Source organism: Equus asinus, chromosome 13, assembly GCF_041296235.1.
Source record: "Equus asinus isolate D_3611 breed Donkey chromosome 13, EquAss-T2T_v2, whole genome shotgun sequence".
NCBI lineage: Eukaryota > Metazoa > Chordata > Mammalia > Perissodactyla > Equidae > Equus > Equus asinus.
Genome location: NC_091802.1, coordinates 47,463,633 through 47,491,394, shown reverse-complemented (window position 1 = coordinate 47,491,394; position 27,762 = coordinate 47,463,633). Strand labels below are relative to the sequence as shown.

Below are 27,762 nucleotides of genomic sequence, written 5' to 3'. Positions count from 1 at the left end.
ACAGTTCTACAGAGAGCAAATTAGAAGTCATAAGGGAATAAAAAGGCTTTGAAAAGATTTTCTGCAATTCTCATACCCCTTAGCGACATGTATAGGTACAATTTACATTGGAAGTGAATTTCTATTTTAGGAAAAAAGAAAAGGGTGAATTCCCTAAGAATTGTTATTCCTCCCTTTTTTTCTCAAAAATTGTCTAAAAGTGTTGCCATGATGAAGCAATGCTACGCATCTGATGCTGAAATTTAACCTAATGAAAGTTTAGCTTTCCTTAACAGTATGAATGGTTTTAAAGTAGTATTCTTATCTGAATCTTTTGTTTTAAACAATAAGATTTTTTTTTTAAAGATTGGCACCTGAGCTAACAACTGTTGCCAACCTTCTTTTTTTTTTCTTTCTGCTTTTCCTCCCCAAATCCCCCCAGTACATAGTTATATATTTCAGTTGTGGGTCCTTCTAGTTGTGGCATGTGGGATGCCGCCTCAGCGTGGCCTGATGAGCAGTGCCACGTCTGCGCCCAGGATCCGAACCAGCGAAACCCCCGGCTGCCATAGTGGAGCGGGCGTGAACTTAACCACTCAGCCATGGGCCGGCCCCATAAACAATAAGCTTTAAACTTACACACAGGCAAGCCTAAAGAGAGTCTTCCTCTGCATATTAAGCATATACATTTTCCTGCACTGTGACTTACATATCTGAATGCACTGCTTTAAACTTCACAACAGACAATCTCCCCAGCTTTCCCGTCACATTCTGAAATCCCAACTCGTATTATCTAATACAAAGCTACAAATTGTGTTAGCAGGTGGTTGAAAACAAAGGATGTGCCATAAAAATAAGGCAAATGTGTATGTATATATCAGTTTGCTAAGTTTGATTGCCATTATCCATCCAGTCTTTTAAGTTGTGATAGCAGCTATTGGTCAAAGTGATCAGTGTATCTTCAGAGCTTCTGTAGTACAAAGAAGCATTTCTAAAGGACTTTGTTCCCTGCTTTCCACATAGGAGGCATTCAGGATTTGTTGAATGAATTTCCACCACTGTCCTCTGAATTTCTAGTCTAACTTCTGGAACTTTATATAATTTGTGGATGACTTTAATTGTAAGGCTGTATCCAGACTGATGAGATGCTCTTGGAGGTACCTTCATCTGGAGAATGAAGTGACATTACTGATGAACTAAAACAAATGACTGACACTGAATTAGGATTAAAATATATTATTTACTAAACACTTAAATTTGCACTGGGGCCGGCCCATGGCCTAGTGGTTAAGTTCGCGCTCTCTGCTTCTGTGGCCCAGGGTTTTGCTGGTTTGGATCCTGGGCATGGACATGGCACCACTCATCAAGCCAGGCTGAGGCGGCGTTCCATGTAGCACAACCAGACGCACTCAGAACTAGAATATACAACTATATACTGAGGGGCTTTGGGGAGAAGAAGAAGGAAAAAAAACAAGATTGGCAACAGATGTTAGATCAGGTGCCAATCTTAGAAAAAATAAATAAAATTGCATTAATAACAGCCTTAAGCAAAACTAACAAAGCATCCAAACACAATCCCCTATGCTATTGTCCTTAGTTTTCACTGCATGCATACATATAACTCTTCATTCTGCTTTTAAACTTTGATTATTTGTAAACTTTTTCATATTATATGGTCTTCATAATTGCCATTTAAACGGTTGCATAAAAATCCATGCTAATATAATTTGCCATTAGGCTGTTGGCTCATCCCCCTTTTGTTATTTAACTGAACTTTGGAAAGAACATCTTCTGTATTAGTATATGTCAAGAATAAACTCCTACGAGTGCAGTTATAGGGTCAAAGAGTAAAGTACACTTATTTTTATTTCATTTTCTGTTTTTTTCCTCCTGAGATAAGGAAATACAGTACTATAAGAAAAGCTTTTCATATACTGCTCTCCAAGGTTTATCTTGTTCATAAACCTTTAAGGCATTATCATCCTGTCCTTACGCGACAGCTGGAAAAAAGAGGCCGAGCGGGCAGGTAACCTGATCTCCTTCACCAGGTGAGTCCTGGATGGAGGTGGCAACTACGCTACCAGGAGCAAAACACCCCTGCGGATTTGCTGGAATCCTCGGTGTGGGAACAGCGTCCCTTACCTCACCTCAGCGACGCTAAATTCCCGGAAGGCAGCAGGCTCGGCTCTAACCTTGCTCGCCCCAGCCTCTGAGAGTGGCCTGCACGCAGTGGGCGTCTAAAAAATGCAGTGTGCGTTGCACGGACAAAAGCTCTCCCTTAAGTGGGCTGGACACTAAGCTCCCCCTGGCGCCACAGAGCTCCGTGCCGCCACTTTGTTCCTTTGCCCGCTCCCTCCTCAAGTTCGGCGTGGGACCCTCTGCGGCACCGCGCCCCGACCCTGCCCACCCGGAGCCCAGGCGGAGCCCAGGCCTCGCGCCCCCGCGCCCCCAGGCACCCTGCGCGCGCCCGCCCAGGCCCCGCCCGCTGCCCCGCCCCGTCCCGCCGGACCCGCCTCCCGTCTCCTCCCCGCCCCCCGGGGCCGACGAGTGGCGGCGGCGGCGGCGGCGGCCCCAGGACCCGGTTCGCTGAGACAAGAGGGCGGGTGGAGGAGGAAGCGGCCGAGCCCCGAGTCCTGCTCCGGCGCCGCCGAGCACCGCCCGCCTCAGCCGACCAGCCCCGTCGGCTCCTGGGCCTCGCCGAGCCGAGCGGAGGGCAAGGCGGAGGCGGCTGCGTGGAGGCGGCGCGGGCGCGGGCGGAGGCGGCGCGGCCGGCCGCGGCTGCCGCTTTGTTGTGCGGCCCGGGCCGAGGAAGGAGAAGTGGGAGGAGGGGGGAGCTCGGCGTCCCGCTCCCTCCGCGGCTCATGGCGACGACGCTCGGCACATCCGGGACCCTCCGGCCGTGGCGGCCGCCGCGCCGGCTCCTCGGGCCCCAGCCCCGGCCGCTGTGGTGACTCCGCCGCGCCTCGCCGTCGCCCCCGCCCCGCCCGCTGCCCGCCGGCCCCGGGCCCCGCGCCGCGGCCGCAGCCCCGCCGCCGCCCCCGCCGCCGGGGACATGTCTAACCCCGGGGGCCGGAGGAACGGGCCCGTCAAGCTGCGCCTGACAGGTGAGGGGGCCGGGCGGGCGGCCGGCGGAGCCGGGCCGGGGCAGCAGCGGGGTGGGCGAGCCGGCGGGGGGTGTCTGTGGCCTTGGGAAGGGCCAGGGTCGCGATCAATGGTGAGTTGGGGGTCGGGGACGTGGGAAGGCCTAGTTCAGGAAGAGTGAGGGCAAAACCACTCTCCCATGTTTGGAAATTGATAAAAAAGCGCAGGGTGACTCGGGGGTCTTTTGTTGGCGGGGAGGGATCCCCGGGTTGGAATTCCGGGCGGATATGAGGTCGAAGAGCCGTGGCCTCGGGGGGCAGCCCCGGGGCTCCTGCCCAGGTGGGGTCGTCGAGGGGATGAGGAACTCCTGTGGCGGGGATTATTGAATCCGGTTGCCGACTGCGCGCAGTAAACACTCCTTAAAGATGGAGCGCTTAACGGGAGGGTGTGTGTGTGTGTGTTCCCTGGTTGGGAACTTGTTCGCCCGCCCGTGCCCGCGTGCAGAGCCTCCGTCTCCGCTGCCAGCCGCGGCCGCCGCCGCCACACACCTGAAACGCACGTCGCTGCGAGGGAAGGAGGCTGAGGTTGACTTTTCCGGTGTGTCTGCCCGATCCGACGGCTCCGGCTCTTTGTACACTCTGTGTTTTGGAAGTGTTTGATTGTAGGGTAGCGTGTTTGGGGTTGTTTCTTGTAGGCCGCAGAACTTGTGTCTCCCTTCTAACTCTAGACCTGCTTTAAAAACACACTTTTGGGGGGTACATTTCTCAGTGTGCGCTCATACAAACTTTCGAGCGAAGTTTCTCTCTCCCCACTCTCCTCCCCTTCCCTTTTCTAAATGGAAAAGAATGTCTGGAGGGGTTGCTAGATAGAAGGCGTCTCTTGCAAAGTGTTTATGATTCCAAGGGGATGAAATCTTTAACGTTACAGGTACATTTTGCTTACAGTGCCGTTTTTGGTATTCTTACATGGTCACGTTACCCCATTTTAAGAAAGAATTATTTTTTGGTTTGGAGAATGTAGTGGACATCAGTGTAGTTATCGTAGTTTCACCATTCACTATTAATAAGGTATCCGTGTTGATACTCGGATGTGTGGTGAGAAAGATGGTTTTCCTAAGAGGGTCTGTGTGTGTGTGTGGGTGTGTGTGTAAGAATAAACTGTAATTATGTTTGCCTACACTAGACTTTGAGATTTATATGGACTAATTTTGTAATTGAGTGCTTGTGTGTCACATCCCAGTCCACCGGCTGAACTTTGAGATAAAACCTTGCAGCAAAGTTGGTGTTTGAGAATTTAGCCTGACTGTATGTTGGCTGCAACTTTAAAAATGTATTACTTTCATGATCGTTTTACTTTCCCTAGGGAAAATTGCAGAGAATTATTAACTGAGTGGTTCTTAATGGGAAACCTGGATTGGGAGATGCCTGTCTCCCTCATATCCCCCGGTTTCCTTATTTTCTTATTAATAAATAGAAACCTTTATAAGGGATTGTTGATGCTTTAGAGTTTATCTGTTGCTGCTCCTCTGGACTCAGTCCTGTGTCAGTGATATTGGAAAGAACCTGTGAGTCCAGGTGTGCCAAAAGCATCAGAAATAGGATGTTGGCCATTTACTTCCTTCTAGCTTATATGCGGAATGAGAAAATGAGGGAAAAAACAGGGATTTTGACTTCCTGCAGATAAAATGAGTTTGAGGTTTTTATTGTGACTCAATAGATCTTAAAGTGTTTATCTGTGGTTTCCTTACTGCATATGCTACATTATAAAAATTCGAATTCACGAGTAAAGTTAAGAGGAAAAATTACACTTATTTTTAGGGGGGAGAGGAAACACTCAACTAAATTTGTAAAGTGATTTGGTATTTTTAGATTTTTCTGAGGAATTTTAAATACACTGTGTCCCCTTAATTGTAAAAACAGTTTGAGGTACTCTCAGTTTCTTAAAACCATTGGGAATCTGTCTCTGACATATTTAAGAGAAAACTATTCAAATATTAGAAACATTGCCCTCTCCGTTTTGGTTACATATGGTGGATTCTCTTCTGTTTTGCCAGGAAAGTTAACATATATTTTTTAATTTTTGTTCATTTACAAATTAAATGGTATAGATTTTAACAAATAGATCTCAAGAGCTGGATTCAATTAGCAGCTTTTTAGGACATAAACATTAAAGGGTTAGATGGAAAAGATTGTTTTGACTGACTGGATAAATGACAGGGCTGTGTTTGATGTGTGTCCAGGAATTGGTCTGGAGCTGGTGCCCAACTTTTCAGTCCATCTTGAGAAGCCAAATAAAATATTTAACCTAGGCCTCATTTTGTTTAAAAAAAAAAAAAAAAGTTGATTCTTTGTTAAGACCTTAAGAAATGTTTGGCATACCTTTAGACTAAGTGTTTAACAGTTCATTTAGATCCGGGTTGTATAATAGAGGAAAATCACTAAAAAAAAAAAAAAAGGCGGATCCCATAGTGAATTTTTATTTGGTTTACAATACACTTGGGCTGTAAGATACTTTAAAATTATTGTTCTTTGCTTCGTTAATACCATGCTAGTATTGTAAATTTATAGAGTGCCTTTGATTCCGTGATGCTTTGTGAACTACAGTTACTCAATTATATTCTTAATGTAGATGTGCCCCTTCACTGAAACATTTCTCGCATGGTAACACACACACTCACACTCACACATACAAACTGAAGGATAAGAAATATTTGAGCTGTGAGATCTCTGCCCGCAACGGATACTAGACTTTCCCACATACAGTATTATTCCTAAGACCACAGTCAACCAGTGAACTGTTTGGTATTTGTTGATGCTAAGAAGGCAGGGCTAATTTAATCCCAAATTTGAGATTCCTCAGGCCATTGGTGGGTAAAATCTGATTTGGTCCATCAGGCTGTTTCTGCTATTCTTTATGGCACATTAACACTTGGTTATTTAAATGGGCTATATGGTAAAGCTATCACTTTCAACTCGTATTTTTAGAGCAAATTGATTATAAAATTTAAAATTTGTATACATTATACTTAGGAATATCTGATACAGGCTTTTCTTACAATGGTTTGGATAGGAAATATTCTTTGTATTTGGTTATAGTAAAAAAATTGGGGGTAATTTTTTATATCATTATTGTTTTTGAAAACCAAAGGCTGGAAAAAGAAGTTTAGTGTAGTTTCTAATATTTAAAATTCTTAGATATGGAGAAATAACAGATTACTTCTCCAGAACATTTATTGCAGACCTTTTTGTAATTCAGATGTTTTTGTATACTGCTCCTCATGTTATTAATTTATAAAACCCTTGACAATAATGAGGTTAACCTTGTCTGTGGCTAAAGGAAAATTAACTTTAAAAGTCTCAATTTAGAGGCTGGCCCAGTGGCCTAGTGGTTAAGTTCGCGTGCTCTGCTTCAGCGGCCCGGGGTTTTCAGGTTTGGATCCCAGGCGTGGACCTGTGCACTTCTCATCAAGCCATGCTGTGGTGGCATCCCACATACAAAATAGAGGAAGATTACCACAGATGTTAGTTCATTGACAATCTCCCTCACCAGAAAAAACCCCAAAGTCTCACTTTAGATGTTTTACTGCATTTTTTATTGATTCAAGGCTCTAAAAATTACTACTTTATTCTATCTCAGGTTTCCAGCCTATACACCATAACGTCTTACTCTAGGTGATTTGAATATCCCCAATTCATTTTATTTTCTTGGTTTCTGAGAAGCAAGCCAGCGTGGCTTAGCTCCTTCCTTTTCTCTTAAGTTATGTCTTCTAGTCTAACCTTCAGACAGGCAATTGAACCTGCCTAGGTGCTTCATGTAGTTTGGTTTTCACTGGTGAATAAAGTGTGCGTGTGTGTTTTTTTGTTGTTTGTTTGTTTTGTGGGGAAAATTGTTGCTGAGCTAACATCTGTGCCAATCTTCCTCTGTGTGGGGTGCTGCCACAGCATGGCTTGACGAGCAGTGGTAGGTCGGCGCCTGGGATCCAAACCTGTGTACCCCAGGCCACCAAAGTGGAGCGTGCAAACTTAACCACTACGCCACTGGGCCAGCCCCTGTGTATGTGTGTTTTAATCCTGGATTCTACTATTTTTCCTGTTGGTTGAACTGTAACTATCATGACGTACTAACGTGTCATTTATTTAGCATATAATTTAGCATATTTAGCATATAACTCAATTTTCAGGGTCAATGAAGGGTCACACTTTAGTCCCACAAGATTTTTGTTTTAGCCATTTTTGATGTCTTTTTAAAGATTTTGAAGACTTTTAAAGGTATGTTATGTCCTACTCCTTTCAAATAGACCATACTTAACAGAACTTAATGTTTTATTTATGATTCCGTATCATTATGAATATAAATTATTGTGCTACATAATGTGTAGTATAAGATATCATCATGACGTGTAGAGGGAGCTGTTTGACCCTGGCCATATGGGGATATGTTGTTTAACTCTGTTCTTACTGCCTTTTCTCTCCTTGCCCTGGTTTTTGTTTACTGTTACTTTCTCTAAGAATGCTGGATGCTTGAAATATGCTGTTGTAATCAGCATTGTTATGTATTTCTGTGTGACTGACATGCATTGAATGTTTATTATGTGCCAGACACTGTATTAAGTTAACATATATTTTCACTTTTAATTCTCACAGTAGCTCCAAAAGGTAGGAGAAACTTGAAGAGGTTAACTATATGTCAGAACCCAAGTTGTCTATCTAGAGAACTTGTTACAGACTTACAAGATTTTGTGTGGAAAAATAAATACATTCCATTTATTTGGAGTTACCCTTGCCCCTTAGATCCGTACTCATCTTTTAAGGCTAGCTCAAGGATTACCCTTATCCTTAGAACCTTCCTCAACCTGAGTTGACCTTTCATCTGTGACTAAGAGGCTCTTCCTCTAGTGTCAGACCTAACTCAAGATGAAGGGCATTTGTTGTCTCCATGCTGTAAGCTCCATGAAGGCAGAATCCTTGTTTCAGCTTGGATTAAGAACTTTTTGGCATTTTATTGAACAAATGCTGGAGACATAGAAGCAATTCTATGTAGTTCTATATGTCTTCGTTATGGCTAATGTACTGGGTCTGAGTGACAAGAGATGAGGCTATAGACAGGGACCAACCCATTTAGGACCATATTATATTTTGCTAAGAAGTTTGATTTTTTAAAAAAGTTCTTTATTATTATTATTTTTTAAAATTTTTACTGAGGAAGATTTGCCCTGAGCTAACATCTGTGCCAGTCTTCCTCTGTTTTGTATGTGGGTTGCTGCCACAGCGTGGCTCAGTGGTGTAGGTCCACACCCAGGATCTGAACCCACGAACCTGGGCTGAAGCGGAGTGTGCTGAACTTAACCACTCTGCCATGGGGCTGCCCTGATTTTATTGTATTTTTTTAAGGTGGTGGGAAGTATTGAAGATTTTAGACTTTGATATATTTGGTATTTAGAAACATTAATCTTTGGGCAAAATCTTTGTCTGTTTAGTATTTATATTTCTCTTTGTTGACTTGTTTGACCTGTCCTAGTTTTCCATTAGGGTCTTAGTGTTTTTCTTATTGATTGGCCTGAGAATTAGAAAGATATTAATCTATTGTCACATTTACTACAAGCTTTTTCCTCAGTCTGTTGTCTTTTAATTTTGACCATTTTTGGGCATGCAGAAATTTATTATTTTTGGAGTCAAATCTGTCCAACTTTTCTTTTGTTTTTCTTATTATTCTATGCTTAGGAAGGCCTTTTTCTTCAAGAGGCTTAGTAAATATATAAGTACATTTTATTTTAGTGTTTTTCAAAAGAATAGGAAGATGTTTCTCCCCAAATTACTATTTAGTTGTTGTTATTTATTAACCAAGGCTTTCTTTCCACTGTGATGTGACATCTTTTTAGTTATGTTAAATTAGTTATTATAGAGTCAGATTATCTCTCTCTTGTTCAATGCTGTACTCTTTTCATTATTGTAGCTTTATAATTTAGATTAATTCTCATTGTGTCAGAAAATTTTTTTTACTCTTTTTACTTATTTGCTCTTCCACACGAATACTAAACTTAGGTTTAAAAAGAAATTTCATTGGGATTCTAATTAGAATTGCATTACTTTGGGAAAAAGAGGCATTTAAGTGTATTTAGTTTTCCCACCTAGGAGCACACCATGTTTTTATGTTTAAGTTTTTGTCTATATTGCTTAGGATAGTTTAATAATTTTCTTCTGTTTTAACATATTTCCAGATAATTTATATTTGTGGCATTTTCTTTTTTTTTAAAGATTTTATTTTTTCCTTTTTCTCCCCAAAGCCCCCCGGTACATAGTTGTGTATTCTTCGTTGTGGGTTCTTCTAGTTGTGGCATGTGGGATGCCGCCTCAGCGTGGTCTGATGAGCAGCGCCATGTCCGCGCCCAGGATTCGAACTAACGAAACACTGGGCCGCCTGCAGCGGAGCGCGCGAACCTAACCACTCGGCCACGGGGCCAGCCCCTTGTGGCATTTTCATTGTATTTTCTAATCTTAGTTTTTGCTTGTATTTAGGAATGCAGTCATATGTATTTTTGCTTGATTAGAGCAATTTTGCTGAACACTTAGTCTGTTAGTATTTCATTTACTGCTAGTTTTCTAGGTATCAGTATTTGGGCATTTTTTCAGTTGAATGTTAACATTTAAAATTTTTCTTTTCTGTTGGATTTTTCCTCTAATATATAATTAGTTGAACAAAGTGAGGAATTTTATGTTAGTTTGAGAATAGCTTCTGAAAGCATTGATTACTTTTTAAAAAACCGCATTTGATATATTAAGAAGTATCAACAGGGGCTGGCCTCGTGGCGCAGCGGTTAAGTTCGCACATTCCTCTTTGGCAGCCCGGGCGGGGTTCACTGGTTCGGATCCCAGGTGCGGACATGGCACCGCTTGTCAAGCCATGCTGTGGTAGGTGTCCCAAATATAAAGTAGAGGAAGATGGACACGGATGTTAGCTCAGGGCCAGTCTTCCTCAGCAAAAGGAGGATTGGTGGCAGATATTAGCTCAGGGCTGATATTCCTCAAAAAAACCCCCAAAACACAAACGGATAAACAAAAGAAGTATCAACATATATCTTAAGTTTGGTAGTTTGGTGTGGTTTCTTAAGTTTTATGTCTGCTGTCAATTTTTATGAAATTTCAAAATAAATCTTGATGATTCATTTTAGGTAGGAATTACTACATAGATGATTGCATAAAGGGCGTTTTTTTTTTGCCCCAAAAAGTTTCCTTATGCCCCTGATAACCAGTCTCCTTCTCCCATCCCCAATGCTTGGCAGCCACTGGTTTACTTTCTGTCACTATGGTTTTGCCTTTTCTAGGATTTTATGTAAATGGAATCATACAATAAATAGACTTACGGGTCAGGCTTTTTTCACTTAGCTAGTGCTTTTGAGATCATCCATGTTGTGTGTGTATCAGTTGTTTATTCTTTTTTATTCCTGAGGAATATTGCATTGTATACATATACCCCATTTTGTTTATCCATTCACGAATATCCACAGACATTTGTTGTTTCCGATTTTTGGCTATTATGAATGTAGCTGCTATGAACATTTGAGTACACAACTCTTTGTGAACATGCTTTTAATTCTCTTGGGTAAATGATTAGGATTGTTGGGTTATATGGTAAATATGTTTAACTTGAAAAAAAATCTGCTCAGCTGTTTTTCAAAGTTGTATCGTTTTGAGTTTCTACCAGCAATGTATGAGAGTTCCAGTTGCTCCCAATCCCAGCCAATGCTTCCATACTTGGTATTGTCAGTCTTTGATTTTAGCCATTCTAATTGATGTGTAGAGATATTTCAGTGTAGCTTTAATTTTAGTTCTCTTATTGACCTAAAATGTTAAGCATCTTTTTATGGACTTGTCATTTGTGTATCTTTGGTGAATATCTGTTCAAATCTTTTGCTGCTAGTTTTAAAATTGAATATTTTTATTACTGAGTTTTGAAAATTCTTTTTGTATTCTGGATACAAGTCCTTTATCAGATATGTGTTTTGCAAATATTTTGTCCTAATCTGTGGCTTTTCCCCCCCTCAATAGTGTCTCAAGGAGTAGAAGTTTGGAATTTTTATTTAGCCCTGTTCATCAGTTTTCTCTTTATGGTTCATGCTTTTTATGTCCTAAGAAATCTTTTCCTGCTTCACAGTTCTAAAGATTACCCCCTATGTTTCATTTAGATCTATGATCCTTCTAAAGTTAATTTTTTAATATGGTGTGAGAATGAGAAGTAAGGGTCAGGTTCTTTTCTTTTCCCCCCATATGGATGTCTAATTTACCTAGCACTATTTGTTAAAATACTTTTGTTTCCTCCATTGACTTGTCTTGACACCTTGGTTGAAAATCAGTTGACAGTATACACGTAGTTCTATTTCTGGACTCTATTCTGTTCCCTTTATCTAGAATTCTACTTTTTATAAATTTGTAGTTTATAATCTACACTTTCTTGATTACTGTAGCTTTAATGTAAATCTTCTGGTTTCAAACATTAATAAAAAGTTTTTCATAAACATTTTGATAAGAACAGCATAGTAAGCATAACTGAGTCTTTAATTTAGGATCCTGTAATGATTAAGGATCTTGTAATGCTTTAGAGCCATTATTTCATTTATTCAACCAATAAATGTTTATCAATTTCCTTACACGTGCCAGGCATCGGTAATTTTTATTATATAGTAGCATGAATGGAAATATAAGAAATCAGAATAAACTAGATTGGGCTCTGTAGTTTTCTTCTCAAAATTTCTGTTATGGACTTTTAAACAGTTTATTATTTTCATCTCTTACTGATGAAAGTGGATTGCAGCAAGCATGACTTAACAAGGTTTGCCTGTTTACCAGCTACCAGCCCCCTCATCATTTTTGAAAAAAGGTGGAATAAAAAGAATAAACATATATAAAATGCGGCAATAGAAAAGAAAGGATATAATTGTTTTGTTAAATGTGGGTTGGATTATGTGTAATGTTTTACTTGTATTTTATGTTATGAGCATGTTATTTCTTTTCCTGTAAGACTAAAGAAAGGAAGAAACTTAATTTTATTAAAATCTAAGCAGACATTTTTAATTTGACCACAGTGCATCCCTGAGAACTGTCACATAGCAGGCATGCATAATGTAGATCTTTACTGTGTAAAATGTAATTGGTAATTTTGTGGGAGGCCGTTGAGATGCTTTGGAAAGAGTATAGAACTTGGAGGCTGAAAATTTGGGTTCAGATCCTAGTTGCCACTGATAAGCTTTATGCCTGTAAGCAAATCACTGATTTTCTTGGTGCCTGTGCTTTTGTTAAAAATGCATGCTTAGGGGCTGGCCCCGTGGCCGAGTGGTTAAGTTCGCGCGCTCCGCTGCAGGCGGCCCAGTGTTTCGTTGGTTCGAATCCTGGGTGCGGACATGGCACTGCTCATCAGACCACGTTGAGGCGGCGTCCCATATGCCACAACTAGAAGGACCCACAACGAAGAATATACAACTATGTACTGGGGAGCTTTGGGGAGAAAAAGGAAAAAAATAAAATCTTTAAAAAAAAAAAAATGCCTGCTTACAAGAGCAGTGTTATTGGGGCCGGCCCCGTGGCTGAGTGGTTAAGTTCGGCACTCTGCTTTGGCGGCCCAGGGTTTCGCCAGTTCGAATCCTGGGCGCTGACATGGCACCGTTCATCAGGCCATGGTGAGCCAGCATCCCACATGCCACAACTAGAAGGACCCACAACTAAAATAGACAACTATGTACTGGGGGGATTTGGGGAGAAAAAGCAGAAAAAAAAGAAAGGAGATTGGCAACAGTTGTTAGCTCAGGTGCCAGTCTTAAAAAGAAAAAAGAAAAAGAACAGTGTTATTTATTTTAGGATTCTGCTGGACAAGAAATGAAATAATGTATGTGAAAAATACTGTTCAAGCTGTAAAGTATTAGGTTAATGCATTTTGTCATTTTTGACCAAAGATTGTGTTTTAAATGTTAGTCATATGCCGTGTTTTATAGGAGCAAGTACATTAATAATGATTAATATATAATTCATAATGATTAATAATCATAATTTAAATGATATGTTTTGCAAAATTGGTATAAATGTCTTGTACACCTTGGGGTACCAGTGTATCATAAAGAATTCATGTAAATTAGTTACTGTTATATAATTTTTATCTTAAAGTAGTATAGCAAACAGACGATTAACTGTATTTTCCCTTCCCCCTCTTGTATTTATTAAAAAGTAGGAGAGCTTTGGAGAATAGTTTGAACTGCTGAAGATTTTGGAGGTGGGGGAACTGTTTGGATCCACGTCCTTAATAACTTAGTACATTAGTTTGCTGGCCCTTTCAAAAATAGCCTGTAGTTTCAGCTCTTGCCAGTAGATGGAGATATTTCTGCACAGGTAGATGTCAAGAGTAAGTGAAGACCTGTAAAACTGAACTCCGAAGTCTAAATGAGTGTACTTGAAATAAATGGAGTTGAAGGATAGAGACTATCAAAAGTGACGCTGGCTTCTGATGAAAATCTATACCTTAGGATAAACTTTCTTCTTTTAAAAAATTTTATTGACGTCATTATAGTTTATAATATTGTGAAATTTCAGTTGTACATGATTGTCAGTCACTGTATATATGTGCCCCTTTACCCTTATGCCTATCCCCCAAATCCCTTCCTGTCTGGTAACCACTAATCAGTTCTCTTTATCCATGTGTTTATCTTCCACATATGAGTGAAATCATGCGTTGTTTGCCTTTCTCTGGCTTATTTCACTTAACATAATACCCTCAAGGTCCATCCATATTGTTGCAAATGGGGCAATTTTGTCTTTTTTATGGCTGAGTAGTATTCCATTGTGTATATATACCACATCTTCTTTATACATTCATCGGTTGATGGGCACTTGGGTTACTTCCACATCTTGGCTGTTGTGAATAATGCTGCAGTGAACATAGGGGTGCATAAGTCTCTTTGAATTGTTGATTTCAAGTTCTTTTGATAAATACCCAGTAGTGGGATAGCTGGGTCATATGGTATTTCTATTTTTAATTTTTTGAGAAATCTCCATACTGTTTTCCATGGCGGCTGCACTAGTTTGCATTCCCACCAGCAGTGTATGAGGGTTCCCTTTTCTCCACATCCTCTCAACATTTATTTTTCGTCTTAGTAGTGATAGCCATTCTAACAGGTATAAGGTGATAGCTGATCGTAGTTTTGATTTGCATTTCCCTAATGATTAGTGATGTTGAACATCTTTTCATGTGCCGATTGGCCATCTGCATATCTTCTTTGGAAAAATGTCTATATCTTCTGCCCAGTTTTTAATTGGGTTGTTTGTTTTGTTGAGTTGTATGAGTTCTTTCTGTATTTTGGAAATTAACCCCTTGTCGGTTATATGATTTGCAAATATTTCCTCTCAGTTGGTGGGTGGTTTTTTTGTTTTGTTTCTGGTTTCCTTTGCCTTGCAGAAGCTCTTTTGTCTGATCAAGTCCCATTTGTTTATTTTTTCTTTTGTTTTTCTTGCCTGAATAGACATTGTATTCCACAAGATGCTTCTAAGACCGATGTCAAAGAGTGTACTGCCTATATTTTCTTCTAGGAGTTTTATGGTTTCACGTCTTACCTTCAAGTCTTTAATCCATTTTGAGTTAATTTTTGTCTATGGCATAAGATAATGGTCTACTTTCATTCTTTTGCATTTGGCTGTCCAGTTTTGCTAACACTGTTTATTGAAGAGACTTTCCTTTCTCCATTGTATGTTCTTGGCTCCTTTATCGAAGATTAGCTGGCTGTAGATGTGTGGGTTTATTTCTGGGCTTTCACTTCTGTTCCATTGATCTGTGTGTCTGTTTTGTACCAGTACCATGCTGTTTTGATTAATATAGGTTTGTGTAGTATATTTTAAAGTCAGGAATTGTGATGCCTCCAGCTTTGTTCTTTTTTCTCAGGATTGCTTTAGCTATTTGGGGTCTTTTGTTGCCCCATATGAATTTTAGGATTCTTTGTTCTATTTCCATGGAGAATGTCATTGGGATTCTGATTGGGATTGCATTGAATATGTAGATTGCTTTAGGTAATATGGACATTTTAACTATGTTTATTCTTCCAATCCACACGCATGGAATATCTTTCCATTTCTGTATGTCATCATTTATTTCTTTCAATATTGTCTAATAGTTTTCATTGTATTGGGCTTTCACCTCCTTGGTTAAATTTATTCCTAGATATTTTATTCTTTTTGTTGTGATTATAAATGGCCAAAATGTAGTTTAAAATTACTGATTTGAGATTTTTCTCGTTTCCCAGCATATGGTCTGTCTTTGAGAATGTTCCATGTGTACTTAAGAGGAATGTATATTTGTATATTCTCCTGTTTTTGGATGGAGTGTTCTATATATGTCTATTAAGTCCATCTAGTCTAGTCTTTCATTTGATTCCGGTTATTTCCTTGTTGACTTTCTTTCTGGATGACCTGTCTATTGATGTAAGTAGGATGTTGAGGTCTCTTACTATTATTGTGTTGCTGTTAATTTCTCCTTCTAGGTCTGTTAATAGTTGCTGTATGTACTTTGGCACTCCGGTGTTAGGTGCATATATATTTATAAGTGTTAATGTCCTCTTGGTGGAGTGTCCCTTTTATCATTATATACTGCCCCTCTTTGTCTCTCGTTGCCTTTTTTATCTTGAAGTCTACTTTGTCTGATATAAGTATGGCAATAGCTGCTTTCTTTTGTTTGCCATTAGCTTGGAGTTTTGTCTTCTATCTCTTCACTCAGAGCCTATGTTTGTCGTTAGAGCTGAGCTGTGTTTCCTGGAGGCAGCATATTGTTGGATCTTGTTTCTTAATCCATCCTGTGACTCTCTGTCTTCTGGTTGGAGAATTCAGTCCATTTACATTTAGTCCATTTACCTTTAGAGCTATTATTGATATATGAGGATTTAATACTGCCACTTTATCACTTGTTTTCTGGTTGTTCTGTATTTCCCTTGTTTCTTGTCCTGTGTATTTCCGACTGCTGGTTCAGTTTGATGATTTTCTATGATGATTTTCTCAGTTTTCTCTTTATTTATCATTTGTGTCTCTGTTCTGATTTTTTGTTTAGTGGTTATGGTGAAGTTTGTATAAAAGATCTTGTGGATGCGATAGTCCATTTTCTGAAAGCCTCTTATCTCCTTAGCCTAAACAGTTTCCTTCCTTTTCCTCTTCCCAAGTAAGTTGTTGTCACAACTTACTACACTTTGGGTTGTGAGTTTGTGATTAAAATGATGTGATTATAGTTATATTTGATGCTTTCCTTCCCTTTATCTTTAATGTTATAATTGTTTGCTAACTTGTTCTGATAGAGAGCTGCAATTTTCTGATTTTGTCTAGTAATCTCCTTGCTCAAGGCCTTGTAAACTCTTTCTTTTTTTTTGGGTATGAGGCCTTCTTGATCATTTCTTCTAAGGATGGGGGGGTGTCTTGTGATGAACTCCCTCAGCTTTTATCTATTTGGGAAAATTTTTGTTTCTCCACTGTATCTGAAGGATAGTTTTGTTGGGTAAAGTATTCTTGGCAGAAAGTTTTTGTCTTTCAGTATTTTGAACATATCGTTCCAGTCTCTCTTAGCCTGTAAGGTTTCTGCTGAGAAATCCACTGAAAGCCTGATAGGGGTTCCTTTGTAAGTTATTTTCTTCTGCCTGGCTACCCTTAATATTTTTTCTTTGTCATTGACTTTTGTCAGTTTTACTAATATATGCCTTGGAAAAGGTCTTGTTTTTTGTTTTTAAAGATTGGCCCTGAGCTAACTTCTATTGCCAATCTTTTTTTTTTTTCCCTTGTTCTCCCCAAAGCCCCCCAGTACATAGTTGTATATTCTAGTCAGGTCCTTCTAGTTATGCTGTGTGGGATACCACCTCAGCATGGCTTGATAGGCGGTGCTAGGTCCGCACCTGGATCCGAACCTTGAACCCCGGACCGCCAAAGTGGAGTGTGCGAACTTAATCACTATGGACCTCATTTGAAACAAATATTATGATCTCTCTTTTTGATGCCATTGTTAAATTAACTGACATTTATAGTTTAGTAATTTTGATAACGTCGTTATAAAGATATAGGACTGAAGTGTTCATTTGTTAATATTTATCTCGATAGATAGATAGAACTGTTACCATACTCTGCACAGTTTACTTCTTAGCAAAGTAAAGGTCAATCTGATATTCACTGCAAAAAGATCTGTTTTGCAATGTCACCTAAGAAAATTCACATACATAATTAGTCTCTCAATGTTAGGAAGATAATATTTTTGTGAGAGCTCTGCAGTTTTAAAGCGTTCTCATTTATTAGCTAACCTAATTACTGTTCACTCTGACTTTCTAGGTATTCTGAACCAGTGAAAGTGAAATGAGAACCTTTTATCTGATGAAATTTTTTTTCTTAAATCTTGTGAAGAGAATAGTAATAGATTTTTGAAGGAGTGGTTGGTACAACTATTCCAGTTCTATAAAAATGAGGCTAGTTGTGGGGCTGGCCCCGTGGCCGAGTGGTTAAGTTCGCATGCTCCGCTGCAGGCAGCCCAGTGTTTCGTTGGTTCGAATCATGGGCGCGGACACGGCACTGCTCATCAAACCACACTGAGGCAGCGTCCCACATGCCACAACTAGAAGGACCCACAATGAAGAATATACAACTATGTACCAGGGGGCTTTGGGGAGAAAGAGGAATAAATAAATAAATATATTAAAAAAAATAAAAAATGATTTACAAAAAAAAATGAGGCTAGTTGTACCAGAAGTGCTTTGTAATAAAATATCAATCCTTAAATATTTTAGTTTTCTATTTCCTAGTTGTTTTGAATTTTCCTCATTTTAGTTAGCTAGGAAAGCTTAGCTAGCCCTGGTGGTCTAGTAGTTAAGAACCAGTGTTCTCACTGTAATGGCCTGGGTTGGTTTCCCAGCCAGGGAACCCACACCACCTGTCTATTGGTTGTCATACTGCGGTGGCTGCCCATTGCTGTGATGCTGAAAGCTATGCTACTGGTATTTCAAATATCAGTAGGGTCATCCATGGTGGACAGGTTTCAGCAGAGCTTCCGGATTGAGTAGGAAGGACCTGGCCACCCACTTGCAAAAAAATTGGTCATGAAAATGCTATGAATAGCAATGGAGCATTGTCTCATATAGCGCTGGAAGGTGAGAGGATGGAGCAAAAAGACCAAGCAGTCTTTTGCTCTGCTGTCCACAGGGTCGCTAGGAGTCAGAATTGACAAGACAGCACTAACAAAGGAAACCTTAGGTAAGAAACCAATCATTTTATTACTTTAAAGTGAGGTTAGTGATGATATTCCAAGTTTCTTCTGATTTCCAGTTTGGTTAACTCTTATGCCTGTTTTTTCTAACTAGAAAAAGGCCTTGGAATGATGATGAAATATTTACATATTCAGTGAACATTTGTTGAGTCTTACATGTACCTAACACTGAGGTGCAGGCTCTGGGATTTCAAGAAGAGGTTTGGACCCTGATCTTGCTTTCAGGGAACTTGCAGTGTAAGCAAACTAAGAGACAAGACTTGGTGGATGAAATAACCAAACAGTCAGTGCTAGAGTTAGTGATACTCACAATGAGGGTGAAATAAAAGAATGAAAGCCCATGGATATTTTTAAGGGAGCTCAACTTCCAGATTCTAAAATTGATCAGTCTTTCATATTTTCTTCCTTCCACTTTACAAATGAAAGGTACATCTCTTGGCCATCCCAAATAGTACATTGTCCTGTGGTTAGAGGCCTTCCAAAGAGGCACCAAAGAGACAAATCAGAATATTGGTGAGATTGTTGAGAAGACAGTGACTCCAGTTACTGATTAACATCTTTTCACGGATCAAGTGGCTTCCAGTCCTTAATTTTCAACAAAATTGAAAGACTTGATTAAGTTGCTAGCTGATTATTAAAAATAATTTTCATAAAAACTAGAAGTCAAATGCCATTATTTTCCAGAAAGTTAAAAAAATCATGATAGATTATTGTGATTTTTTTGAGGGGCATGTAACTCAAAGAATTAAGATAATTTGATGGCATTACTATAATAAAACTTCTTTCATTCTCATCTACTTATTTATGTAAGTTTTCTTAGCATTTATATTTATAAAAATGAAAAATAGGAATAGAATAGGAATACAAAATTTGCAGTAAATAATATTCACTCATAGACACATGAACTAATTGAAAATAAGAAAACCTCATCCATCTTATGAAGGGTTACATTTCTGATTCTTTTCCTCCTCGTCCCCTTTCCCCTTTTTAAATAATCAGTTTGTTCTAATCAGGGTGCAAAAATAGTCTACGCATTGTATTTGGTTGGTATGTCTCAAGTCTCTTTTAATAAAACTATAGTCCCCTCCTGCCTTTTTTCTTTGAATTTTCTATGAAGTTATTATAGAAGCCAGGTCTATTAAATACTTTCATCTAAAAATTCTTTATAATTTGGTTCTTTCATTGTTTCCCATCGTGCCTGTGTTCCCATAATACTCCTGTGTTCCGCCACTCTGAACTCCTCACCTTTTCTTATTCTTTTCACATTCTGTCGTATCTCCATGTTTTGGACAGTGCTGTTTCCTTAGACTCTATTACTTTCCTTCTTTACCTAGTCTTCCTGCCCTGTCCTCTGAGCTGTTAGGACATAGCTGAAGCATTATGTCCTCTGAGAAGTCTTCCCAGATTTTCCCAGGCTGAGTTAGGTCCCCTTCTCTATGAGTTAGAGTCCTGAAAGGAAACGGGTAAAACTCTCAAAATAGGTGAAAGAATGTCATAAAGGAACTACTTACAATGCTTGGGTAGGGTTAAGGGAATCCAACAAGGAATAGTGCAGCACCTAAGGACTAAGAATAATGGGATGTTGCACCATCTTTGGGTCAGTAAGGCCGAAGAGAGAGAGTAGTTATGGGACCCCAGAGAGACCCTCACTGTTTCTTCTCATTTACTGAACCCGGTTTGAAGCCAGAGGGCAAGGGAGCCCAGTTTATGTAGTCCATAAAGGTCGGCCTCTTAGGATAACTTAATCACAGTAAAGGATGGAGAATGAATCTGAAGGAGCAAATATCTAAACATCCAGCACACCTTATTTATGTTCCTACAGTGCTTTAGCATACTTCATTGTATCATTTATCATATTAACTTAAAATTCATTGGTTGTATTGACGTTTTCCCCATAGCACTGTGAACTCTTTTGTAGCTCTGAACTCTTCTTCATATTTGCATACCCACAGTGCTCATTAGATATTCGTTATTATTTAAATGAATAGAAGTTTAAAAAAGAGATGGATGAGATACATAATTTAAAAGGTCTGTCCTACTTAGTGGTAATGTGTGATGATTTTTATTTCAAAAGAGAGTAAATCTAATAATTTTTGCTTTGTTTGGCAGTTTTGATGCTTTTGCAATAATTGGCTCATTCATTTTGGTTGAAGAGAGGCCAGGGATTAATTTAGGCCATAGTAGAGAGCTACTTTATTTAGAACGGTTATAATGCAAGACTCTGAGTTGGCTGCTTAGTGGCCTGGTAAGTATATTTATGTACTTTCTTTTGCTGTAGGAGAATCATGATGCCGAGAAAGAATCTGTAGAGGCTGTAAGACCAATTATGTTGACTTCAGGAAGAATGTGCCTTACTTGGTTATTACATAGCTTTTTCAAATCTCTTAAATATATGAAAGTTGGTCTGTATCTGGAAAATCTACCCTTACTGCTGGCCAAACAAATTCTTCCCCTCCCCCCGATTAGTTGAACTAATTATCATATATTTGCTATAAAGGGTTGTTAGAATTCCTGCCTAAAAAATTGCTCCAGAACTTAGAGCCCTAAAGCACAGACAATAATTTTATCATCTCTCATGGTTAATGTGGGTTTAGGAGCTGGGTGGTTTTGGCTCAGAGTTTGTCATCTGTTTTGTTCAGATGGTGGCTGGGGCTGGAATAGCTGGCCGTTGGCTGGACATTTGTCTCTCTTCAGGTCGTCTGAGAGCCTCTCCATGTGGTCTCTGCATTAGCTAGTTTATGGCAACTCTGGGCAGTTACACTGCTGATAGGACTGGCTCAGGGCACCAGCAGGAACTGTCTCCGGAACAAGGAGAAAACTGCCTTGTCTTTTCTGACTTAGCCTAGGAAGTCCTAACCGCGTTTTATTGGTTACAAGCAAGTTAGTTACCAGCTCTTGTAGATTCAAGGGGAAAGAACATAGATCCCATCTCATGATGGGAAAAGTGTCAGAATTTGTAGCCATTTAAAAAACTGTCATGGGTGGCAGTGGCAGTAGCTGCTGCTGCTACATTTTGTTTTTTGGATTGGACTGCATACTCTTTGGTATCCTAATCTAATAGAAACCATTTTCCAGCTTTTGTAATTTAGTTATTTTATGTTCTGCCTTTGAAGTATCCAGGGATTTTATTTCAGAGCACTTAATACACGGCATAAACATTTTCAACAGCTTCCGGAAGAGTTATGATAGTTTGTTATTAAAGTATAAAAATCCATAAATTATTTTGGTAAAGGATAAAAAAGATACTCAGTGGAGACAGAAGCAGACTGGTAAAAAGAAAGAAGGCACATACTATTTGAATAAAATAATTCATGCAAATACATGAATTTATTTAATTCTCTGGAATTATTTTTATATTGAAAACATATAATTCAGGGTTAGGAATCAAAGCATTTTAGTGCTCCCCCATTGGGTCTGTATTGTTTTTTCTTAACCCTTCTATAATTCATTCTTCACAGAGCAGCTTCATAAATTAAAAAAGGTAAATTGGATAATTTTACTTCTCTGCTTCAAACCCTCCAGTGGCTTCCCATTATACTTTGTGTGAAATAGACATATTTGGACAAGATCCTGTATAATCTGGTGTTGACTGGTCTTTCCTTTGCTCATTATGCTTTAGTCACATTGATTTTGTTTTAATTTCTTGAAAAGGCCGATCTCTCTCCCGCCTTGGGGCCTTTATGTTGTATTCTTCTTTTTGCAGGGGTCTTCTTTCTCTTGTTGCATATTGTTTTCCACGTCAGTTTAACTGTTGTTTCAAATAGTTCCTAAATACTCTGTCTAAAGTAGCTTCCACCCTCATTAGTCTCTATTACAGCATCCTGTGAACTTCAGAGGACTTATTATAATTCATTTTCATATTCATTTCTTTACCCGTTTGTCTTTTTTAAAGTAAACTTAATTTTAGATTAGTTTTAGATTTACAGAAAAATTGCAAAGATTACAGAGAATTCCTATATATTCCACACCCAGTTTCCTCTGTTATTAACTCATCTTTTGTTAGTATGGTACATTTGTCATAATTAATGAACCAATACTGATACATTATTATTATTAACTAAAATCCATACTTTATTCAGATTTCCTTTTCCAACCTAATGTTGCTCATTTTCTTTTTCCTTAGTTTTTATCTAATGTTACTCATTGTCTTTTATCCCTACTAAATTGGGAGCTCCTGCAGTGCAAGGACTGTGTGTGTTTCATTCACCTAGTGTAATGCTAAACATTTAGGAGGTACTCTGTGAATATTTCTTGAAAGAATAACTATTAGAAAGATATCTTGGAGTTTATAGTCTAACTTCTTCACTATTTTAGGTGAGTAACTGCTCAGGGAGGTCATATGTGTCTTCTCTAAGTCCCATGGCTACTTGGCAAGACCCAAGACTCCAAGGTGGTACTAGAAACCACATCTTGTGGTATCCAATTTGCTATACAGTCATGTGCCGTGTAACAACATTTCGGTCAGTGATGGACCGCATATGTGCTGGTGGTCCCATAAAATTAGTACCATATAGCCTAGGTGTATAGTTGGCTACACCATCTAGGTTTGTGTAACTGCACTCTGTGATATTTGTACAGCAGTGAAGTCACCTAATGACACATTTCTCAGAACATATCTCCGTTGTTAAGTGGTGCGTGACTATAGAGTTGAGTTTACTGTGAAATTCATGAAGCTGATGAAACTCTGGAAATTAATGAAGCTTAACTTTCAGGATCCTATCTGAGGGCCCAGGAGGGACACTAGTAATCAGTTCACATGGTCACTTTTAAAAAATGTTTTTTTGGTATGTATTATATACACATAAAAAGTGCAAAGATTTTAAGTGTGCAACTTAAGACTTTTCATAAACTTAACACACTTCTATAACCAGCACCCGATCAAGAAACAGAAAATTTCCTGTATACTGTCACATAGTTATGAAGAATTTGCAAATGTAAGATATCTTAACCACAATCAGTTAAGATTGCTGTTTCTTTTTACACTTACTTCCTGTCTATCATACTTCTTTTGTTGGTGGTATTGGAATGGCTGTAGGCATTTGGGGCATCTAGCAGTGGGGAAACTGACTCAGGGATACATTTAGTTGGGTTTTGGTAGCTTATGTTTATGTGATTCACAGTCTCTTCATGTATAGTCAAGGTATTGCTAGCTATCCCAGTATGGGGATAGTTTCTAGGAATATTACACATTGTGTTAACTCACCTGGCATTATAACATAAACATGCAGACCTAGAGATGGTATAGTGATATGAGTGTGTCCCATGGCATCTGGCACCTAAAGTATGTGGTTAGTGGAGGAAAAGCAAAGTTTGATTCCAGAAGCCAGTCTGTGGAAAATTCTTCCATATCTTAAAGCTTCGTATGAAAGAGACTTAAGAGTTTTCTCAAGTTTGACCACTATCCTAAAAGTTTACATAACATACTAATAATGGCCCTGTGCTAAAAGAAACTTTTCTAAGCCATCAACAACAACAAAAATTTGCTCAACTATGCTAGAGATAGGACTGAATTGTTTTTCTGTTATCTCTATAGAAAATGACATTATATAACTTGTGAGAAAGTGTGATACTGGCATAAGGGTTGACATTTAGATCAATGGAATAGAATCGAGAGTCCAGAAGTAGGCTAATACGTCTGTAGTCAGTTGATTTTCGACAAGGTTGCCAGGGCAATTCAATGGGAAAGGTTAGTCTTTTCAACAAATGGTGTTGGAACAACTGGATATCCACATGCAAAAGAATGAAGTTGGACTGCAACCTCACACTATATACAAAAGTTAACTTAAAATGGATTAAAGACCTAAATGTGACAGCTAAAACCATAAAAACTCTTAGATGGAGACACAAGACCTTGGATAGGCAATGATTTCTTAAATATGACACTAAAAGCACAAGCAGAAATAGGAAAGGAAAAAATAAAGTGGGCTTTATCAAAATTAAAAACTTGTGCCACAAGGACACTATCAAGAAAGTAAAAATACACTTCGTAGAGTGGGAGAAAATATTTGTAAATCATATAACTGATAAGGAGCTAGTATCCAGAATATATAAAGACCTCTTACAACTTAACAACAAAAGGACAAACAGCCTAATTAGAAAATGGAGAAAGGATTTGAATAGACATTTCTCCAGAGAAGATTTACCAGTGGCCAATAAGCACGTGAAAAGATGCTCAATATCATGCATGAGTCATTAGGGAAATGCAAATCAAAACCACGGGATACCACTTGACACTAACTAGAAGGGTTATAATAAAAAATGGGAAAATGACAAGTTTCGTCAAGGATTCTCATACATTGTTGGTGGGAATGTAAAATGGTTCTGCCACTGTGGTAAAAAGTTTGGCAATTCCTCAAAAAGTTAAACATAGACTTACCATATGACTCAGCAATTCCATTCCTAGGTATGTAACTCAGAGAATTGAAAACATATGTCCACATAAAAATGTGTACACAAATGTTCATATCAGCATTATTCATAATAGCCAAAATAGTTGGGTGAAAACAATCCACATGTCTGTTAACTAACTGATGAATAGATAAAATGTGGTATATCTATACAATGAAATGTTATTCAGCCATAAAAGGGAATGAAGTACTAATACATGCTACAACATGGATAAACCCCAAAAACATTATGCTGAATGAAAGAAGCCAGACAGAAAGGGTCACATGTTGTACCATCCCAGTTGGCAAATCTCTTATGGAGACATAAAGTTAGATTAATGGTTTCTAGGGGACAGTGGGAGAGGAGGATTGGGAGTGACTGCTAATAGGTATTGGGTTTTCTTTTTGGGGTGATGGAAATGTTCTGGAATTAGATAGTGGTGATGGTTGTACAGCATTGGGAATATACTAAAAACCATTTAATTGCATAGTTTAAAATGGTGCATTTCGGGGCCTGCCCAGTGGTATAGTGGTTAAGTTTGCATGTTCTGCTTTGGCGGCTTGGGGTTCGCCGGTTCACATCCTGGGTGCGGACCTACGCACCACTTGTCAAGGCATGCTGTGGCAGGCGTCCCACATTTAAAGTAGAGGAAGATGGGCACGGATGTTAGCTCAGGGCCAATCTACCTCAGCAAAAAAAAGAAGAGAAGGATTGGCGGCAGATGTTACCTCAGGGCTAATCTTCCTCAAAAAAAAAAAAGAAAGAAAAAAAGGTGAGTTTCATGTTATGTGACGTTTACCTCAATAAAACATGTTGCAGATAAAACCTATCATGTGGGAAGAGGTAATCAAAGAGTATGCAGCCAAGAAACTAGAAAAAGTATTATAGGTTGGTGTCAATTAACAAAAATATTGTTTTCTGGTTTTTATGATGTTTGTGATATTTGTCAGCTAGTTAAAATTTGATTTATTTTCTCATTCTAAATTGAATATTTGCTTTCATACCTAATTTTGTATTCTTATTCTTGAAGTGGAGCCCCCAAACTGTATAAACTCTAGGCTCCACAAAACCTGGATGCCCAGGATATATGTTAGCTTCAAATAAAAATCACTCAAGAACTATGTTGTCTTTTTAAGCATGGGGGATTAAACAGACATTTATTTCTATTCCCTCCCCAAACTCCATTTGATGAGAGTAAACGGATAAAAATGGCATATACCTACAAGAGCAAGAAGAGCAGAAAAGGAGACAGCAAATAAGTGATATCAAAAAGTTGCAGGAAGGTGGTTGGAGTAGATAATTGAGCTGAGAAAGTAGACTATAAAGTATCTGCAGAGGGGGACACCAAATCCTTGCAGTATTCCAGCTGCTTCCTATCACAGATCTCTAGAAAAGACGCAGGAATTCGAGGCACCAGATCTCCGTGAGGGTGCAGGTGAGATGTGAAGCTGAAAACGGGAAATAGTTTAAAGTCAGTAAAAGGTTCTGTGTGTACCTCATCCCAGGCAGCCAGGTGACTGTTCTTCCTCAAGCCTCGACAAAAGTTAGACTTATTTGTGGAGAAAGTTAACTGAACAGACCCAGGGATAGCTGGCACTGTGGAAGGTGGGGGAGAAGTGCTCACCTGAAAATAAGGGGACTGGCAACATCTTAAATGGTGAAACTCCCACCAGTTTCCTTACACTGCTCAGCTCCAAGAACACTAGCAGCCGGTTATGTCTTTTATCCTTTATGAAGAAGTCTTTTCTGGAAAAATTTGGATAGCTTCAGATAAAATACTTATAAAAACAATTGTGCGGGGCTGGCCCCGTGGCCGAGTGGTTAAGTTCGCGCGCTCCGCTGCAGGCGGCCCAGTGTTTCGTTGGTTCGAATCCTGGGCGCGGACATGGCACTGCTCGTCAAGCCACGCTGAGGCAGTGTCCCACATGCCACAACTAGAAGGACCCACAAGGAAGAATATACAACTATGTACTGGGAGACTTTGGGGAGAATAGAGGGAAAAAATAAAATCTTTAAAAAAAAAAAAAATTGTGCACTGCCTAATGACGTTTTGGTCACTGATGGACTGCATACACGACGGTAGTCCCAAAAGATTAGTACCATATAGCCTAGGCTATACCATCTAGGTTTGTGTAAGTACACTTTGTGATGTTTGCAAATGAGGAAATTGCCTAATGACTCACTTCTCAGAACATACCCTCGTCAGGTCCTATTTAGAGTCTCTCAGTGAAACAGCTAGGTCACCCTGCTAGACACCCTACAGTGAAGGTTATCAGTTGCCAGGTGAAGAAGGGAGGGTCTCGCACCTGAGTCCTTAAACTTTCACTTTCACATGAAGAATTAGAAATGGCACCAGCTTCTCAAGAGCAGTATCAGAACGGAGAAGACAGTTGAGCAATGCCTGTGGAATTCTGAGGGAAGATGACGTCTAGCCTAGAATCCAGCCATTTGCTTAAAAATGAAGGCAGAATAGAGGCGTTTTGGGGCATGCCAAATCTCAAACAGTTTATTTCCACTTATCCCTTAGGAAGCTATTGAAGGATATGCCTACCAAAATGAGGGAGCATACTATGAAAGAGGAATGCATGGGTGAGTGTATGCTTGCACACAAAAGGAAGTCCTGGGACTGCCTAAAGTCCAGGGTAGGAGACTGAAATTCTATGCAATGTCTTGTATATTTTTTATTGGGAGAGGGTCTGTATTGGGACTCTTGCTTATAAATGACAGAAAGCCAGACTTTTTGGGGAAAAAAAGCCAGCCATGAGCATTATCAATTTTTTGAGTGTTTGACAATTTTGTAGGTGAGAGAAATGGTATGTTTTAAAAGTTTTGAGTTTGAAAGTCTTTTATTAATGAAGTTGATCACTTATACTGTCAGAACTTTATTCTTTTTCTTGGCTTTGTTAATTACCTTATGGCTTTATTGCTAATACCTTGTTAATAGAAACACTCAAGTTTTAGAGCCGGCTGAGAACAAAGTAATTATTTTAACCTGGCATATATAGACCTTTAAAATGTCTGTGGATTGGCTTCGGGTGGCTACTGTGAATCTAGACACTT

At 39.2% G+C, this 27,762-nt stretch overlaps 2 protein-coding genes across 5 annotated transcripts in view; one reads left to right on the top strand and one right to left on the bottom strand.

The window, feature by feature from the left end:
• Positions 1–1,202: 1,202 nt before the first annotated feature.
• Positions 1,203–27,762, bottom strand: part of LOC139040101 (translation initiation factor IF-2) — a 113,844-nt gene continuing 87,284 nt past the window's right edge. The window contains exons 3-6 of the mRNA XM_070483930.1: positions 19,646–19,764; positions 3,555–3,789; positions 2,122–3,164; positions 1,203–1,422 (exon numbers count right to left, since the gene is read on the bottom strand). Of these exons, the coding sequence (XP_070340031.1) occupies positions 2,258–3,164; positions 3,555–3,789; positions 19,646–19,764 (1,261 nt within the window). The 3' untranslated portion in view covers positions 1,203–1,422; positions 2,122–2,257. The remainder of the gene's footprint in view (positions 1,423–2,121; positions 3,165–3,554; positions 3,790–19,645; positions 19,765–27,762) is intronic.
• The window catches only part of SMURF2 (SMAD specific E3 ubiquitin protein ligase 2), a 115,443-nt gene continuing 90,628 nt past the window's right edge, over positions 2,948–27,762 (top strand). For all 4 annotated transcript variants that reach the window (XM_070482068.1, XM_070482066.1, XM_070482067.1 and 1 more), the window contains exon 1: positions 2,948–3,083. In XM_070482068.1, the coding sequence (XP_070338169.1) occupies positions 3,032–3,083 (52 nt within the window). In that variant the 5' untranslated portion in view covers positions 2,948–3,031. The remainder of the gene's footprint in view (positions 3,084–27,762) is intronic.